General features: G+C 36.6%; 1 protein-coding gene across 1 annotated transcript in view; it reads right to left on the minus strand.

Annotated features, from left to right (window-relative positions):
- The window catches only part of Rsrc1 (arginine and serine rich coiled-coil 1), a 275,985-nt gene that overhangs the window by 131,282 nt on the left and 126,393 nt on the right, over positions 1–18,310 (minus strand). Inside the window, exon 5 of the mRNA XM_041659536.1 lies at positions 12,084–12,120. Within this exon, the coding sequence (XP_041515470.1) occupies positions 12,084–12,120 (37 nt within the window). The remainder of the gene's footprint in view (positions 1–12,083; positions 12,121–18,310) is intronic.

Genomic DNA, 18,310 nt, shown 5'->3' on the forward strand with positions numbered 1-18,310 from the left:
CAAATATTGTCACAGAGAGCCTGTTAGGAGGATGGGTGCTAATAAACATCAGACTGATGACAGGTAGATGCTAGAATCATTTTTCAACATCACTTTTCATCCGTTACAAGGATCATGTATTATTACAGGGTACTTAGAAATACTCAATGAAGGCTTTAGGAGAGAGGTTCTAAGCATACAGTGTAGTATTTTTCTCACAGCCCACATTGGGTTTGTGGTAGTTTTACATATGATATCTTCCTCTCTATATATAAAAATGCTATACTTGTAGAAAGTAGACAGTGCTATACTTGTAGAAAGTAGAAAGCCTTACGCTTTGATAAATATCCACACACTATTTTGATATCCCAGTATATAAAGAAGGAAATGAATAATAAAATGAATCAGCAGCTACGTGCTTCCCCGAGGTCACAAAATAAAATCCCATTCTTCTAATCCTTATGGTGTGGTCTTCCTAAAATCCAAGATACACAGGCTGTGATGGATAAAGCTGGGATCTGATGGCAGATACAATGAACAGGGCTAAAAGTACTGTTCTGGATAGACACTTTCTACTCCGACTCCTAACGCTTTGACTCAGGGTGGGGAGGGCTACCTGTATTGCGTATTCTCTCTCTATTGCTACAGATAAGTCAGAACCTAAGAAAGCCTGTGAATAGCAGCGTATCTCCTGGGATTCCCTGCAAAGAGGCGGCACCTACAGCGTTCTGAACTATAACACGGAAAACATGAGAAGTTATTTGGTTACCATGTGGGTTCAGGGAGGCTGACTTTGAAATCTGTGAGGATAGCAACAGAAGTTACTCCAGAGCATTTGGAGGGCTTACTTTTAAAAACTTTAACAAGCATGGGTGCATAAAAGTCAAGAAAAAATCGTATGTATCAAACAAAGAACTCAGCCTATTAGTAACAGCTTGAACACAGCTTAACCTCTTGTTTTGGCAAAGTCCAGGTATGACAGTATTTCTTCACCAGACACTTTCCCTCAAAAAGGAAACAGGCAAGTAGAAAGGACTGGGGTGCACAGAGAAAGGGTCTTATGTTCTACTACTTGGAAGACTGGATAATAGTTATTAATCGTTTATTTTAACATGCAACAAAGTTGCAACTGATCAAAATAGATCCACAAAATGAGCCAGTAGGCAAGGCAGTATTTCTGACTAGAATTTGTGCTGCTTCTCATGCTTAAGACTTACAAGCAGTCTAAGAAATCATGCCAGTAATATGAAATTAACCCTGAATCCATGTCGAATTGCTTTAATTTGCAAACATTCGTGAAGACCCTTTTTCTGTTAAAATGAAGGTCTTCCGTGAAGAAAACATCACGTGGTTTAATTTTATGATAACAGTTTGAGGAAAGTATGTACTTCTATATGCATTTTTCTCCTAAGCATCCACTACATACTGGCTTAGGGAAGAAAACTGAAGCACTGGTAGATCAGTGAAGCCCCGAAAGCAGTGGCGCTCAGCCTTCCTAAGGCTGCGGCCCTTTAACACAGCTCCTCTTGCTGTGGCGGCCCCAGCCATAAGATTATATTCATTGCGACTTCATAACTCTAATTTTGCTACTGTTATGAACCATAATGTAAACATCTGTGTTTTCTGATGGACTCAGGCTAACCCTGTGAAAGGACTGTTCTTCCTCAAAGGGGTCGGGACCCACAGGTTGAGAACCGTAAATAGTGATGAGACAATAAATACTTTAAACCAGCACTATATGACATTAAGCAACGTATACATAGCGCTGGCACATTTGAAGTAGCTATATTTTCTAATTCATTTGTTCAATTATGAAAGGTACTTTTCAGAATAGTGGAAAATCAATTTCATGTTTTCATGTTCATTTGATAGGTTAACTTAATACTAAAATATATCAATGTATAGACTATGATTATGTTTGTGTTAAAGGCGATTGTTATTCTGAGAACTAAAATACAGCAGTTTGGTTTATAAGTTCTATGTAAAACACCCTAAAATAGAGGGAAGGGCTTTCATTAGGACTTGGTAGCATTATTGATGAGTATATAATAGCAGTGGACTTATCTACATTGCTGGCAGGCAGCAGCATAGTCTTACAAACCACTGATGGACTAAACAAGCTATTAATGATAGTTGCTTTTCAAACACTCAAAACAGCCAGACTGTGTTGTTTGACCACAAAGACAAGTAGGTCATCACTTTCAAATGTTATACAATGTAAGAAACACAAATGAGACCTCTGTGGGGAGATGAAACCCACAGGCATGGCTCCAGAGTTCTTTGGCCACTCAACTATTAATAGAAAGCAAATCTCACTTAAAGCTGTAAATTCTTCTAATTCTTTCATCAAAAGATTTATTATCAATTATTTTAATTGTCCTATGTTGAATACTATATTATTAGTACTAGCATGCAGCTACAGTCCTGAAAATATAATTCAATTCAATACACAGTAAAGGAGAAACAAAAACCAAAGAAAATCAGTCCCTGAAATGTTCCTGCAGAGTAAGGAGAATATTTTGCCCTCTATATCTGTGGAATGTCCACCTCCCTAGGTTTATGAACCCGTTTACCCACTACTCATAAGCTGCAGACCCTGAGTTCAGATTCTTCACCTGATCCAGAAACGTTTCCTTGCAATTCTAGACTGAACCTTTTGGTTTATATTTTTTCCTAGTGGTTCTCAGAACGACACTGGCTTCACTTCAGATTTCCTGAAATGCATCAGCTCAGGTCCATTTCTAGACCCTGAAAACCAGAATCTGCACTTAAATATGATTCCCAGGTGACTGGAACCCATGTCCATCTGTTTAGGTGTTTTCTCAGAAAAGAGAGCAAGAGACCCTGTAGACACCTTTATTGGCCACTACAGTGTACTAGTATATCAGGCCTTGTTTTAAGTAACAAAAACTAAAAATACTCGCTTTCCTTTTAAACAGTGACAACTTTTCAACATGGTTCTGTTTGTTAGTATTTCCCTCTACCAAGAGGAATGGGTATCATTCCATATTCAGTTTGCCTAGATTACAGTAATGTGTATATTGTAATCAAATGGCAAGTTTTACCACCTGGACCTTTCCATAACAGATATAATAAAAATACATGTTCATATCAGCAACAATTATGAGGCTACATTAAAAACTCTGTGGAGAGTAAATACTTCAGTTGAGTGGTTCAATGGGGGCCTGATTTATAATACACTATAGAAATTTAAACTATAAACTAGAAGAAAAAACAACTTAATAAGACAAGAACTTATTAGAGTCAACCCTCTACAACATTGGAAGATCATTAATTCCCAAACAAGGCGGAGGCAACACTGTCACTGTTCACTGCCTCTTCTATGTCTGCAGAGAGACGCTAAAAGACAAACCTGAGTCAGAACTAGAAAGCCTTGTATCTCTGTTCTGCTTCATCAGACAAATGCATTATTCCTTTAGTGTCATTAAAAGATCTAACTAAACACTAAAAGTAGACTTTAACTCATTTTCTGTATGTGTCTTAGTATGGTTACTGGGTTCTTTGAGATACTGTATGTTCAGTTCTGCTGATGACTCCAGCAGAATACCTGCAGGATGATTACTGAGGACTCAAGGGCTATCAACGGCTGCGCTTGCCCTTCAGTGACAGAGTACCTGTCAGCACGAGCCAAGCACATGCAAGGCCCTGTATTTGAACACAGCACCACAGTTTTCTAAAAAGTGGTTTGTAAAATTTTCATTTATAAATTATTAATTTCTCTTTCTGAAGTAAAAATATCCTCAGGCTACTTTTCATCACTAAAAGTAGTAGTAAATTTAAATCATAGCCCTAATCACAAATTAATTTCTGGGGCTGGAGGACGGTGAAAGAAAGTCCAACCAGAAAGGTCAAAATACTGAAAACATGTATCTTAGAAGATGAGGCTTGGAAGTGAGTGGGACCAGAAGAGGCAGCAGAGGGAGCAAGGCTTCTACAAGAAAAACTACAGAAGCTGAATCTAGGGCAGTGAAAAGCAGTAAGCAGCTCTTTACAGTTCAGAGACAGCTGACCACCTTCTCCCCTCCCTCTGTCCACTACCATCTAATAAAGGGCCTGCCCATCACTGTGCTGCAGAAAGGCCATCCTTGATCTGGAAAGCATGTCTACAAAATGTCGAAATTAAAAATGAATACATAAAATAATTCCCCTATGAAGCTTCTTTAAGAAGTAAACAGCTAACATAAATCAAAGTATTTTATAGCTTAAAAATTTTGTACCAGAAAATAATCCCAAAGCATACTTCGATAAATACCTAAAGAAATCTTCACATGAATATTTAAAATATAAAAACCAAAAAGGAAGATTTCAGAAATAGTGAAGTACAATATGTACAAAGAATAATAAATTTGAATGGAAATTCAATGAAAGATTGAGTAAGATGAGAAATGATTGTGACTAAAGGCAAAGACAAGTAAGAGGTCAGAGCACACACAGAGAGACACAGTCACATACAATGAGTGCCTGGAGAGAGCAAAGCAAGGGAACGGAGCCAGTAGTTAATAGTATAATACCAAACATTAATTTCACAAAATAATAAAACTTAAATCCACACATGACAAAGTTTAGTTTATACTCACAAGGAAACAATGAACTTTTAGGCTTATTTAAGCAAACTAGGACTTTAAAAAACAAAGAAAAACAACAATATCTCAAGGCAAAAATAAACAAATGAATAAAATAATTATACAAAAAAGGCTGGTAGAAGAGACATCAAGAAAAAAGTATAAAACAAGGTATTGATAGAACCATATTCTTAAGAGTTAATGTAATGCAAAATGGAGTTTAGAGAAAGCTAAATTATCAATCGAATGGTAAGACTCTAGAAAAATAGCTTGGAATAAGCAAGATGTCAGGAGCCTTCTGTGAGAACTACACCAGAACATGAATTTCTTCTAAACAAGAGAAAAGCAGGGCGCTCACAGCAAACCGAAGCTAATATATATATATATACTTAAGGTCAGAACTGTTTCTAAAACAACATGCGAGCACAGGAAGAGCAGCACTAGATAATATATGTTCTAGCCAAGTTGTGAGGATACAAGAGGAAGAACGGGGAGGGGATAAAGGGGATTTCTGGTTTCACAGGAGTGAATGGGGTATAAGGGCACATCTCAGCAGGCTGAGGAAGTGAGCCAAAGGGAGAGAAAAGATACCCACTGCACTAAAACACTCTGTCCCAACTTCAAAGTCAGACAAATCAGAGAGACAAGACAGTTCTCCATAGCAGTTCGATGTATTCTACAGCAGCTTTTATTCTGAATTATCTTTACATTCTTAAACAGTCTTGGAAGATACTGATAGAGGACCCCTGGGTGTAGAGTCAGCTTTGTTACTAAAGTAGAGTAACAAGCTTGTCATTCTTGTGAGCAAAAATTCGCAGTTCCTTAAAAATTCTTATACCTTGAGTTCCTGAGCTGTCACACAACTCAGGGAGCACAGGACATCACTCCCTGAAACTGGAGGTTCCGGGGAATCTATTATGCACAGAGTATCTGTGTGCTGTTAGTAATAAAGCATTTTCTCTGGCTGGGGAATCTCACTTCTACTACCATTTATGAAAACGTGTGGCAGGCATAAAAGATAAAGAAGGTAAGTGGGGGGGGGGGCTGATACTGTAACTATGGGTGACTGCCGGGACAAACAGAAAAAAACAGGAGAGCAGGAGGAAGATATGCTGCTTTTCAATAAAAGGAAACAATGTAATCAGACTCTTTATGATCTCTGTAATTTATATCTGTGAGTGTTGAGCACTTGTCCGATAGTAAATGTTTTTACTCTGGTGTCTGCTCACTAAACACACATAGTTCTTGAATAAACACATTCTATCCCTGAACTCTTTGTTCCCATATTTTAAATATTCTGAAACCATGATTTAGATCCAGGAATTATATTAGTATCTAAGTTAATGTGGACTTAAATAAGAATACACACACACACACACACACACACACACACACACACACCGCTATCTGGGAATTTTTATAATTACCCATTTAACAGTTTTCATTATTATATACTACATTAATTTTCTACCTTGAAACAAATGGGTTTATTTTTAACAAGCAGCTATGTTAACTGATAGCATAAGGTTATGAAAACAATTTTCTTACTTTTCTAAAATGTCAAAGCTACACCAAGTGAGATGGGTTTTGTTTCTCTGTTTTTGGTAATAGGGATCCAAGCTGGGGCCTCCTGTCTACTACACAAACACTACTGCCCAGCTACACTCTTCACACCTAGAATACACTATGGGTAAAATTAGGAAGGGCAGGTTTGAAATACTTGATCCTTTCAATTATACCACTTACACTGTGCTTAAAAATGCTTTTGTCTTCTTTAGTCTTTATAAGATGTTGTGCCATGTTCTCTTAAAATGTACAAATATTGTTTTAGATAATTAGTTATTTCATACCTTCCTTAGTTCCCATGAGGTTATATCAGTATTTACTGAGAGATTATCAAAATATTACACATTATAAGACTTTTTAAAAGGAAAATTTAGTCTATATTTTAGACTAAACCACAAGATCTTGCAACATGTTTCTTAACTGTTCACCACAGCAATGCTCCCAGCCTCTGAACAGGTAAAGATACTGTTCACATCAAAGCATGTCAGAGATACAACTATCATTTGGAAGTCTGATCAGAGAAAACATAAGAAGGATGGCCTTGTAACAAGGTCTTGAATCCTCCCTTTAAAGTCATTTTACTTGGTGATTCATTGGCAGGTCTTGAAAGTTTTTTATTAAGTTTTTAAATTACACATGAAATCAATCTTATTTAATTTGGAAAAATGAAATAGTATTCATTATTATTTAGTGTGTATGCGGACATGTCACTGCACATGTGGAGGTCTCTGTGGACTTGGTTCTCTCCTCCACCCACCGTTACAGGGGCTCCTGGGATTGAACTCAAGTCATCAGGCTTGAACAAGGCAAGTGAATACAAAAGGAGAGCCACCTCTGCATCTGCCCGAGATAATATCATGGAAACATGTAACAAGTGAGCTTCTTCAGGAGACTCGGGTGTGCCAGTGCAGCTCAGAGTCTGGACATAGAAGCAGTGCATTCCAGTGTCTGTATTCTATGAACTAGTTCTAATATTCTATGAACGATGCAGCATTCCTGGAGGAAGAAGGAGTCTTTGCAATCTTAACCTTTGACTTTCCCATATGACTTTCCAGCAGTGTACCTAGATTTTCTTCCTTCTCAGCTAAAGTCTACTGCAAGATTACTTTTCCTCTAACTGAAATTCTTTCAGATTGCTCAAGTGAACTGAGGATCCAGCTGTAACAAGAGGCTATTTGAAATGAGCACCTTCTGAGAGAGGGAGATCAGTTTTCTTCAGCTCAGTGGCACTGGGTATGTCTGCACACTGTGGGGGAGGCCCCACACTAAGGAGCAGTGGATCAATACAACTCTATACTTTTTTTTATGCATACTTTTAGTTTTGTTTGCTATTTTACTTTCTGTTATCTTTCTTTGTTGTTTTGACTATTTTTTTGAGAGCGAGAAAGAAAGAACGAAGTTTGGTGGATAGGAAGGTTGAGAAGATCTGGGAGGAATTGGGAGAGTAGAACAAATTTGATCAAATACATCGTATGAGAAAAAAAATAAAGCCAATAAAAAAGAATAGGGGAGGAGCTGACAGACATGAAAATGCTAGGCAAGGGATCTTCCAGTAAGCTGCATCTCCACCCCTGATGTATCTTAACAAAGGGGAACAGCAGGGGGAGAATCTGGGCTCTCTGAGACGATATCCAATCAAAGGTTTGAGTAAGATGACATACTACCATTTCTTGCTTAATGCTTTTCCAATTTTTGATTTAAGAAAGCTTCTTATGAAAGTTAGGCTTATGTGGGTATTTTATTTTTGAATGTATTATAATTTCAACATTTAGCAGCTAAGAGTTTTGAAAAATGTAACCCAAAGTAGTATTCATTGTAACTAAATATTGGTACTTGAAGATTTATTTAAAATAAACCCAGCCTTTTAGAATGTCTAGTTTTAACAAACAAAAATTCTTGTTCAAAAAGATGCTATTTTTATGTATTACAAATGGGGATTATGTTGATACTAGAAACAATTTGCAATAAAAGAGGTTTATTTATTTTAGGTCGTTTAATCATTTCAAATGCTTTTGAATTCTTTAAAAGTAAGTTTGAGAAATTTAAAAGAATTGTGTTTCATTAAGTTTTGCATATCTTTACTATGCTACATAAATTCTCTTTTCTTATGATTAAGAGGAGGTTACGATGAAATGATTGCTTGATGTACATTTATTTGTAGCAATTACATAAGAATCTGAGTCTTCTATAGTTTGGGTTTGCTCATTTCTGTGAATGATCTGAGGGAAGGCTGTTGGTGTTTTTCTGAACCTTACCTCTCAGTCTTCCTTAATGTTTGAAGGGCTCTACTATTCAGCAAATTGTCCTGAGACAGAGGGGGAGAAGGAGAGCATCTGGAAAGAGGGATGGAGGGAGGGAAAAAGAAAGAAACAAAACGGGTATCCATTTATATGCAAACATGCTTTGTTTTAATATATACTGGAAGGATAAACTAGAAGTCGATAAAACTGACTAAGAATGGGTAGAGAAGGGACTAGAGAGGAAGGGAATGACACATCTCTGAGAATACTACTATATGATTCTGACCTCTGCAAGTAAGTTCCTATCATACATATTCAAATTTATGATAAAACCAACAAGAACAGACAAAAGCATTTAAGCCAGATGCAAAAAACACAAATGAGTCCAACTATAGTCCAAATGAATAATATCACTATACTCAATGACAGAAAACTGAACACAAATACCAAATTATCTTTAGCAGTTTTGTTTTTCAATAATTCTGAAACTACTGTATATGCATATAATTCAGAACATGAGTAGACACAGTGATGTTAAGAATCAGGGTTCTCTTTACCCCACAACCTCTTTAGCATAAGTTGTCATCAGTGTTTTTGATCTTGGACATTCTTACAGGTGTAAGATGGAATCTCAGAGTTGTTTTGATTTGCATTTCTCTGAAGGCTAAGGATGTTGAACATTCAGCCCTTTTGAATATCAGTATGGAGATTTCTCAGAAAATTAGGAAACAATCTTTGTCAAGACCCAGTAATATGACTTTTGGGTATATATCCAAAGGATGCTCAATCGTACCACAAGGACATGTGCTCAACTATGTTCATAGCAGCATTGTTTGTCATAGCCAGAACCTGGAAACAACCTAAATGCCCCTTGACTGAAGAATGGATAAGGAAAATGTGGCACATTGACACAATGGAGTACTACACAGTGGAAAACAAAAATGAGACCTTGAAATCTGCAGGCAAATGGACGGAGATAGAAAACATCATATTGAATAAGGTAACCCAGACCCAGAAAGACAATTATCAAATGTACTCACTCATAAGTGTTTCTTAAACATAAACAAAGAAATCCAGCCTATAAATCACAATCCCAGAAAACCCAGACAACAATGAGGACTCCAAGAGAGACATATATAGATATAATCTACATGGGAAGTAGAAAAAGAAAAGATTTCCTGAGTAAATTGGGAGCATGGGAACCATTGGAGCAAGCTGAAGGGGGGAAGAGAGGAAGGAAGGGGAGAAAAGAGGAAGGAAGGGGAGCAGAGAAAAATGTAGAGCTCAATTTTGACACAGAAAAACAAGTTCAATATGGGACATGATAATGAAGGACTCTGGGGCTTGGATTTGAATTGAAGGTATTGTATGACTATGCTTTTTTTTTTAAAAAAAAAACTGTGTGGGTGTGCATGTGTATTTGTGTATGTGTTCATGTGTGCATGTGCACCTGCACATCTTCCCATTCTTGTTGGTAGTTCTTGTCATTCAGGAAAAAGATACAGAAAGACCCTGAATTCAAAACTACATAAACATCCCTCTCAAAAAATACCTTGACAAATATTTATATATCAAATATGAATTTTATATCTATCAAACTCCAATCTATCAACTTTTGCAATATGAATTGATAATTCCTAAGGATAAAGAAGTCATAAACACAGGCCCGTGAGTAAAAGAGCTTGCTGCACAGTCTGACCACCTGAGGGAATGCCCAAAAGCACATGCAAGTGGAAAGGAGACACAATTCTAGACAAGCTGTCCTCTGACCTCCACATGTTTGCCTCAGCACACACACTAAAACACAGACCCTGCCAGTAAGAATAGGAAAAACAGTTTAAACTTTAAAAATTCAATTTATTATTTTCTGAGGGACATAAAAGATTAAATACAGAGATTTATTTATTATAATGATTTATTTTTAACAAAAAGAAACATTTAGGTGCTGTGAGACAATGGTCTTGTACCTTTAAAGATTTGTCACTTGTATTGGTTTAATAAAATGCTGTTAGTAGCCACACAGAAAGTAGAGGTGGGGCAACCAGAACAGGAAAATTTGGGGAAGAGGGAAAGAATCAGTCTGCAGTTGTCACCCAGTCACAGAGAAAGCAAGATAAGAATACTTCATTGATAAAAGGTACCAATCCATGTGGTTAACACAGACAAGAATTATGGGTTAATATAAGATGTAAGAGTTAATAAGAAAGCCTGTGGTACTAGGCCAGCCAGTTTATAACTAATAGAGAGCTCTCTGTATTTCTTTGTGAATGAACGACTGTGGAACCAGGTGGGACAGAAACTTCTTTCAACATGTGGGAGTCTGCTCTCTCCTTCCATTAAATGGGTCTGTGGGGTCTGGCTTGGGTGACAGGACCTGTGGTATCTACTGAGTGATCCACAGGCCTAAAACATTCAACTAAATAACAAATTAAAAGGGAATTACCAAAGTTCATTTGATAGTAGAGTATCAAATATCCTTCGATATAAACTACCAATTGATATAGGAGGATGATGTTTCAATTAACATTTTATTCTGATGTTATATCCTAAATTACTTATGTAATTATTAAGTGATAAAGAGAAGCTTGGGGATACTTTTCAAAGATGACAATCATAATGTTATTTACTTATTTCCAACACTGCTAACCTTTTCTAATTATGTACATAGTTTTTCAAGAATTAGGTTTTTTTTTAAGGAATGTTTTGAAAGATCTAGGGTTTTTTGAGTTCCTTCAGTTGTTAAAGAAAATTTTCTAACTCTGAAATTTCTGTAAGTAAAAATGAAGCTGCCAGGTGAGGGGGGAGTAACCAAAATGCATTATACACACCCACAAAATTGGCAATGAGCAAAAGTGAGTGTAGACATGAAGCTGCCTCTTGCCACTGTTTTCCTTTTGTGGAAGCAGAACAAAAGTACACTAATAGTTAACAAAACTAGAGTATGATATATGAATGAAGCTTCTCAAGTTTAAAAGTACTCAGACTGTATTTACAAAAGATCACTACCATTAATTATTCAACATTTGGATCTGACCAGAAACCAGAGCATGAGTCTATAAGGCTCTGTTTAAACGAACTACTTAATGCTATAGTGAACACTTTATCCAGTCAACCCAGTGAACTGCTATAAAGGACCCTTCCAACTTTTTAATTCAGTGGACAGATTTTAATGCTAAATCAGTTTAAATTTCATTTGTTCTTTAAAAATGCTTGCTCAAAACAAAATTGTGCATCGCAATTATTTTATACACTAAAACCAAATATAGTTTAAGCCAATGCATTATTCATAAAGAAAGACATTAGGAAAAACAAAGCTGTGCATTTCTTTCAAAGCTGTTAAATTGCTGGAACATACACATTTATACAAGCAATGTTTGATTGTGTTTTTCTTAAAACATGTGCTTGTTTGTGTCAGATCAAGATATGCCAAAAATTCTACACCTATTTTTGCTTCTAATTAAAGCAATCATCAATCCAAGGACTGTCATTCATTTTATTTCATCTTTACATCAAAAAAAACTAATTTAAAAAAATTTAATTCCCTCGAAATGGTAAGATAAATGAAAAGGTAAGTGCCTTCACATAGACCAGTAGGCTGAGCCTTTGGGAACTGGTTGACTTTCACTACAAGGCATTCAAAACTCATGCAAAAGTGTTCATTTAGGATGCAGATATCAAAGACGATGCAAATGTTCAAGAGGAATTTAGGGCTTACCAGATGTTCTAATCCAGCTTTGATGTTTCCAGATTCCCTAAAAGAAAAAAGAAGAAGAAAAGTTCTAAATAGCTACTAAACCCTTGTCTGCTCTAATTTATGTTTACTTGAAAATGCTTTATAAAACCTTGGAAATTTTCATTTATCTTACTAAAGTTCATAATGACATTATTTTTAAAGAAGAAAATACCAACAGAAAACAATTTTTTCAAATTAGTATTACCTTTAAAAGGTTTGAGTAACAGAAAAAAAACGTTTTATATTTTTCTGTCAAAGGAGAACAACAAAAAATGTCAAGAACATTCTTTACTATTCATATAATGTCTATTTACATTAACTTTTTAAACTTAAGAAAATGTTCAACCACAAAGTCTATCTACCATATATACTCTATAACTGTACACTTCAGAGAACTTGGTTAAATAACAAAAACATTCATAAATAATTTTTGAAGGCTACTTAGTTTCACTATAAATCAAGATCTATAATTATTATATTGAGAAAATATCCATAAAAATCAGACAGGATGTACATAATATCTTGTTTTGACTATAAAAGAAACTCCTAGTAGAACTAAAATTAAATATTTATACAGTTGCAAAGATAATTTAGACATCAGTTGAAGTATGGCAAATATGTGGATTTTTTTAAAGGTTTACTTTTTAAAAAATATTTCTTTATTTATTAAACATACAATAATTTATTAAGCAAGGAAGGCACCAAGTCTCATTACAGAAGGTTGTGAGCCACCATGTGGTTGCTGGGAATTGAACTTGGGACCTCTGGAAGAACAGCCAGTGCTCTTACCCTCTGAGCCATCTCTCCAGCCCCTAAAGGTTTACTTTAAAAAAAAAATATTATTTCTTTTATTTTTCAATTTTTATAATTACATTATTTCCTCCTTTCCTTTCTTTTCCTCTGTCTAACCATCCATACAACCCTCTTTCTCAAATTTATTACCTCTTTTTTCATTAATTGTTTTACATTCTTATATGTATATCAATGCCTTCACTTATATAACTAAATATAACCTGATTGGTCATTATGTTGCTTGTATGTGTGTTTTCAGGGCCGACCATTTGGTATTGGATAACCAATTAGTTGTGCTCTTCCCTGGGGAAGACTATTTCCCCTACTTTCAGCAGTCCTTAATTTGTCTATAGTTCTTGTGTAGAGCTAAAGCCTCATGGTCTCCCCTCCCCCCCATTTTGGCATGCCTGTCATTGTCTTTGTGTAGCCCATGTTTAGATATTCATGTTGGTAAGGCTTTATAGGCATAGCTTCTGACATTACTACAAGACACAGTCTCACAGCAAACTCCTTGATCCTCTGACTCCTACAATATTCCCACGGTTTCTTCTGCAATGTTCCCTGGGCTTTAGGTGTACACATAGTTTTGTAGAAGCATCTACTGAGACTGGGCTCTTTGTGTTGATTGGCTGTGGTTTCTACAATGGTGTCTGCCAGTTGTAAAAAGAAGTTCCTCTGATGAGTAGTGAGAACAACAGTTATCTGTGGGTATAAGGACAAATATTTCGAGTGTGGTTGTTGAGGTTCGCAGGCATCATAGCTGAGTAGTATTGCAGGCTGTTTGACCCCCTTGGCCACTTGCCTGGCATCTTCTGCTGCACAGGCAAGAAGCATTCAGTTAAGTTCCAGCTCAGAGGCCTCTGGCCCTATGTCTTAAGTGCATGGAAATGCTGCATGACTATACGTACACATGCATGCAGTACCTCACAGAGACCAGAAGAGAGTCAGAATCCACAGACACTTAAGCCACTTGGGTCCTCTACAATACCGAGTAAGTACTCTTAACTGCTGAGCCAGCCCCTCAGTGGATTTCCTAGAAGACTGCAATGTATATCAGTTTATTAATGATAAGTGAACTTTAAATTTCCTACTATGATCAAGCAGTATTTTACTTTCAGCATGATTACAGGTCTGACCAATCTTTTAACTATTTGTTTTAGGTTGGAGAGGCTGCTCAGAAGAATATGTACTGGTCTTGGAAAGGATCCTAGGTTGCTTCCCAGCAACCACACCAACTGGCTCACAATTGCCTGTAAATCCAATTCCAGGGAATCCAATAGTCTCCTCTGACCTCCATGGGCACCTGAACTCGCATGCATATACCCCAAATATACAAACATAATTAAAAATAAAATAAATCTAAATGTTGTATACGTGTGAGTCTGTGTAAGGGATTATGCACACATAACTGCAAGTGCCTACATCACATAAAAGAGAGTCTTGGCCTTCGATAGGCAGTTTAAATTCTGAGTTACACAAATAACTAGAGAATGCCTTTGTGAAAAGAAAGATTTCTTTGCATTCCAGTTCAACTACACACATTTGGATTTATAATACAATTTGAAATAATTATAGTCTCTGCTCATACCTTGCAGTAATTATTTCTTGCCTCTTAGGATTATGCTGACATCAGAGATTAGATGAAGAGTTTCACTGGCCCTTACATGTCTACATGGAATGTATAGTTTTGCGAAGCAGCAGAAGAGAACAGCTAGCGACAGGTCCAGGCAGCAGAGAAGCTCATCTCCTCTTAGCATGTTGCATTGGGCATTAAGAATGGAGGTTAGAAGCCATGAGTGGATTTTCAAGCAGTGTAGTCTAAAGGATTAAAGTCAAGATGCTCTGCAATTATAGTGTAGTAAAACAGAGATAGCAACGTTTTCTGGGACTTACTCTGTAAATCATGCTGGCCTCAAACTCACAGAGACCCGCCTGTCTCTTCCACCTGAGTACTGGGATTAAAGACAAGTGATACCATGTCTGGCTGCAAAATAATACATTTTAATATGTGTTTTGAGTGGCACATCTGACAGAAAACTAGATAGTGTCATTGGCACATCTCTTTGATCACTACCAAACACAAGCAAACATAATCTACCAGAGTCTTTTGTTATTCAATAGCCTTAATTATTACCACCTAAGTACTTTTTTTTCTTCCCGAGACGGGATTTCTCTGTTGCTTTGGAGCCTTTCCTGGAACTATCTTGGTAGACCAGGTTGGCCTCCAACTCATGGAGATCCACCTGTCTCTGTCTCCTGAGTTCTGGGAGTAAAGGCGTGCACCACCACCGCCCAGTTCACCGACATAGGTTTTTCTGTTTCTTGCTTGAGACTCTCCTCTTTTCTCACCCAATCACTGCACCAGTTTCCCATGGAATCTCAATGGCTCCTGCCTTGTTCGGTGTCAATGCAGCTTCCATAATAAACTGCAATCTTTCTAAGGTAGAAGTTTTCTTAATATGTGTATCTTACCAAAGCTACACAACATGGAAAGAGACAGCAATAGCCAAGTTCAACACACAATTATTAGACACACACACACACACACACACACACACAGAGAGAGAGAGAGAGAGAGAGAGAGAGAGAGAGAGAGAGAGACTGCTCCTTTCTTTCAGTCTCCCCCAATTCTCATTTTACTAACAACAGGATGAAAAACAAACTTTTAGAAGTCCCAAGCTATGTTTCAATCACTGATTAAGAAAATTCACCACAGGAATGTCCACAAGCCAATCAGGTGGGGGCATTTTCTCAATTAGGGTTCCATCTTCTCAAGGGACTCAAGCTGTGTGAAGCTGACGTAGAACCTGCCAGCACAAACCCCATCTATCACCAAGCCACAAAGAGCAAGGGGTTTTCACTGTGAGGGGTTATCCTGGCTAGAAAGCAGCATGAAGAGACAGGGGTGGGAAAGGGTATGTGTGCACGTGTGAGCATGTGTGGAGTGAGTGGTTGTTTTGCTTTTTTAAGAATAGTGTTGTTGAAGAACAGTACAGTCTTACCACTCCAGCTCTCAGATTAACCCACACTAAAATGCTAGGGAAGAAGATTCTTCTGTAATAGGAATAAGAAAGCAGGGCGGGGTGGCACACGCCTTGCCTTTAATCCCAGCACTCAGAGGCAGAGGTGGGGGGGGGGGGGGATCTCTGTGAGTTCAAGGCCAGACTGGGCTATAAGAGCTAGTTCCAAGAAAGGGTCCAAAGCTACAGAGAAACCCTGCCTTGAAAAACAAAAACAAAACAAAACAAAGGAATAACAAATTTCTGAAATAATTAACATGATGAACACAAATCAAAAAGACAAAATAACCCAGAAGCGTTTCCCAAAATGTATTTAAAAATAATCAGACGCCTCAACAAAAACTTTAACAGCAAATATATTTACATTCCCAGTCTCCTCCAGATTTACATATTAAGCACCCCTCAAAACAACAGAGAAAAAGCAACGTGAGTGGCTTTGAGGGGGGTGTTTTATTTATTAATAAGACAATAAATATTATCCTGGTTCTAGAAGCAAAATATCTAAATCTGAATTTAATTTCTATTACAAAATACCCACACAAGCTTAGTGATTACCCAACTCCATAGAAGCTACAAATGGGCGCTTGAGGAAAATTAACGCCACAACATAAATATAACTAAGACTTGCCTAATGCATATGCTGTTTTTGAAGAATATGTAATATAATACATACGAAAGTCCATCCTAAACTAAGGTGCTAGAGAAATTATTTGGCAGCAGGTGGCATTTAGTACAAAAGACTTAGAAATCATTACAGAAGCCTTAATGATTTTCTTTTTTAAATAGAGACACAAGCTCCAAAACACTGATAAAAGGATCTTCCACAAATGGTAGCAAACCTGTCCTCTTAGTGGTCTGTCTCTTGGGTTGTCCCTGTCATGACTTCATCAATATTTGTGCAACTCCTTTTGCCCTGTGCTGAAAGCAGACTTAATTCAATTATAGGTCTCAAAACTGATAAAATGGTCCTGAAGTGGAAAATGGGAAGAGATTATTGGCAAATGAATAAAGATTTGTATCGAACTAACACACAGGAGTACAGCAGGTCTTTTTTTTTTTTTTTTTTTTAATCATTCCCTGTCTTAAATCTTCTGGGAACCATGAGTTTCCCTTCCCCTCATGCAGCACATCGATTTCTGAATTAGACTGCAATATTAAATAATTAATATACTTGCCATGATTGATGCTCTGCATTAGTTGAATATTAGGTTATCAATCAAAATCCACTTGGTTTAATGTAATAATATTGAAAAAGTGTCACGAGTTGTTCATCCAATTTGTAGTTGAGGCAGCACAGATAGTAATGTTTGTAGAACAGGGCTCTAGAGCAGGAAGTGCAGTAGCTCAGCACTGGGAGGAAGGCATGGTCAGACCGAGCCTGAGAGGCCAGGGTACACATGTGAACCACGTGCACCTATTGTCGCAATCACACAAACAGACGCCATGACACGCAAGAAATGCATGGTAATAAAAGGAAAGTGTTACTTTACTTTTGTTGCAAAGGAATGTAATTATTTTGCTAAGAGAAACAAGTTCAGCTATTTCCTATAATACAGCCTGTTTCTCCATAAGAAATACCTAAACAATGCCTGAGGATTATTTTATTCCTGCTCCTCTAAAATCTAGTCTTACAAGAAAGGGATCAATTCTCTCTCTATCTCTATCTGTCTGTCTGTCTGTCTGTCTGTCTCCCACCCTTCTTTCCCCCACCCTCTTTCTCTGTATTGAGTATAATAACAACCAAAGAAGTTACTATTAAGAATGTAATGGTCTACAGGAGAGAGATTAAAACACAACAATTAATGGTGTATAGTTTAAAATGTTCTTCCTTCTAATAATATCTCTTTAATTCTCAATATTTTGTAATTAACAAAATATTTATTATATATTAAATATTAAAAAATAACTGCTTGTTTCAAGTAAATATTATTCTAATTATATTCTATTATTCAATCCAAAATTTGTTACTGATCTACTATAAATGTAACATTTTAAATGAAATTTAATTAAAAGGCCTTCAAAAAAAGGTAACCATTAATATGTGGAAACTAAAAAAAATAAGTATATGTAAAACTTTTGCAGAAAACAAGCTAAGATTACATTATTTCATTATAAAACACCAATAAAACATACCACATAAAACTAATAGCAACATTATCATCATTTCATTGACAAGTTCTTAATGAATAAAACAGAAAATAGACTTTTATCAGTAACATATTATTCTACATAAGATGGGCATTTCACTTGGTAATTTTGAAAAATGAAAGAAATTCAATAAAATTTTACATTAGGCTTTTGTCATAAACTAATTACACTATCCAATTTTAAACCGTCAATGCAGACCTTTCTACAGATGAAAGAGCTAGGATCAGAGTTTACTTTGTGTTTTCTCTT

The sequence above is a fragment of the Microtus oregoni genome, unplaced genomic scaffold, assembly GCF_018167655.1.
Source record: "Microtus oregoni isolate MIOR12 unplaced genomic scaffold, Mior012 000010F_ref0000083, whole genome shotgun sequence".
Taxonomy (NCBI): Eukaryota; Metazoa; Chordata; class Mammalia; order Rodentia; family Cricetidae; genus Microtus; species Microtus oregoni.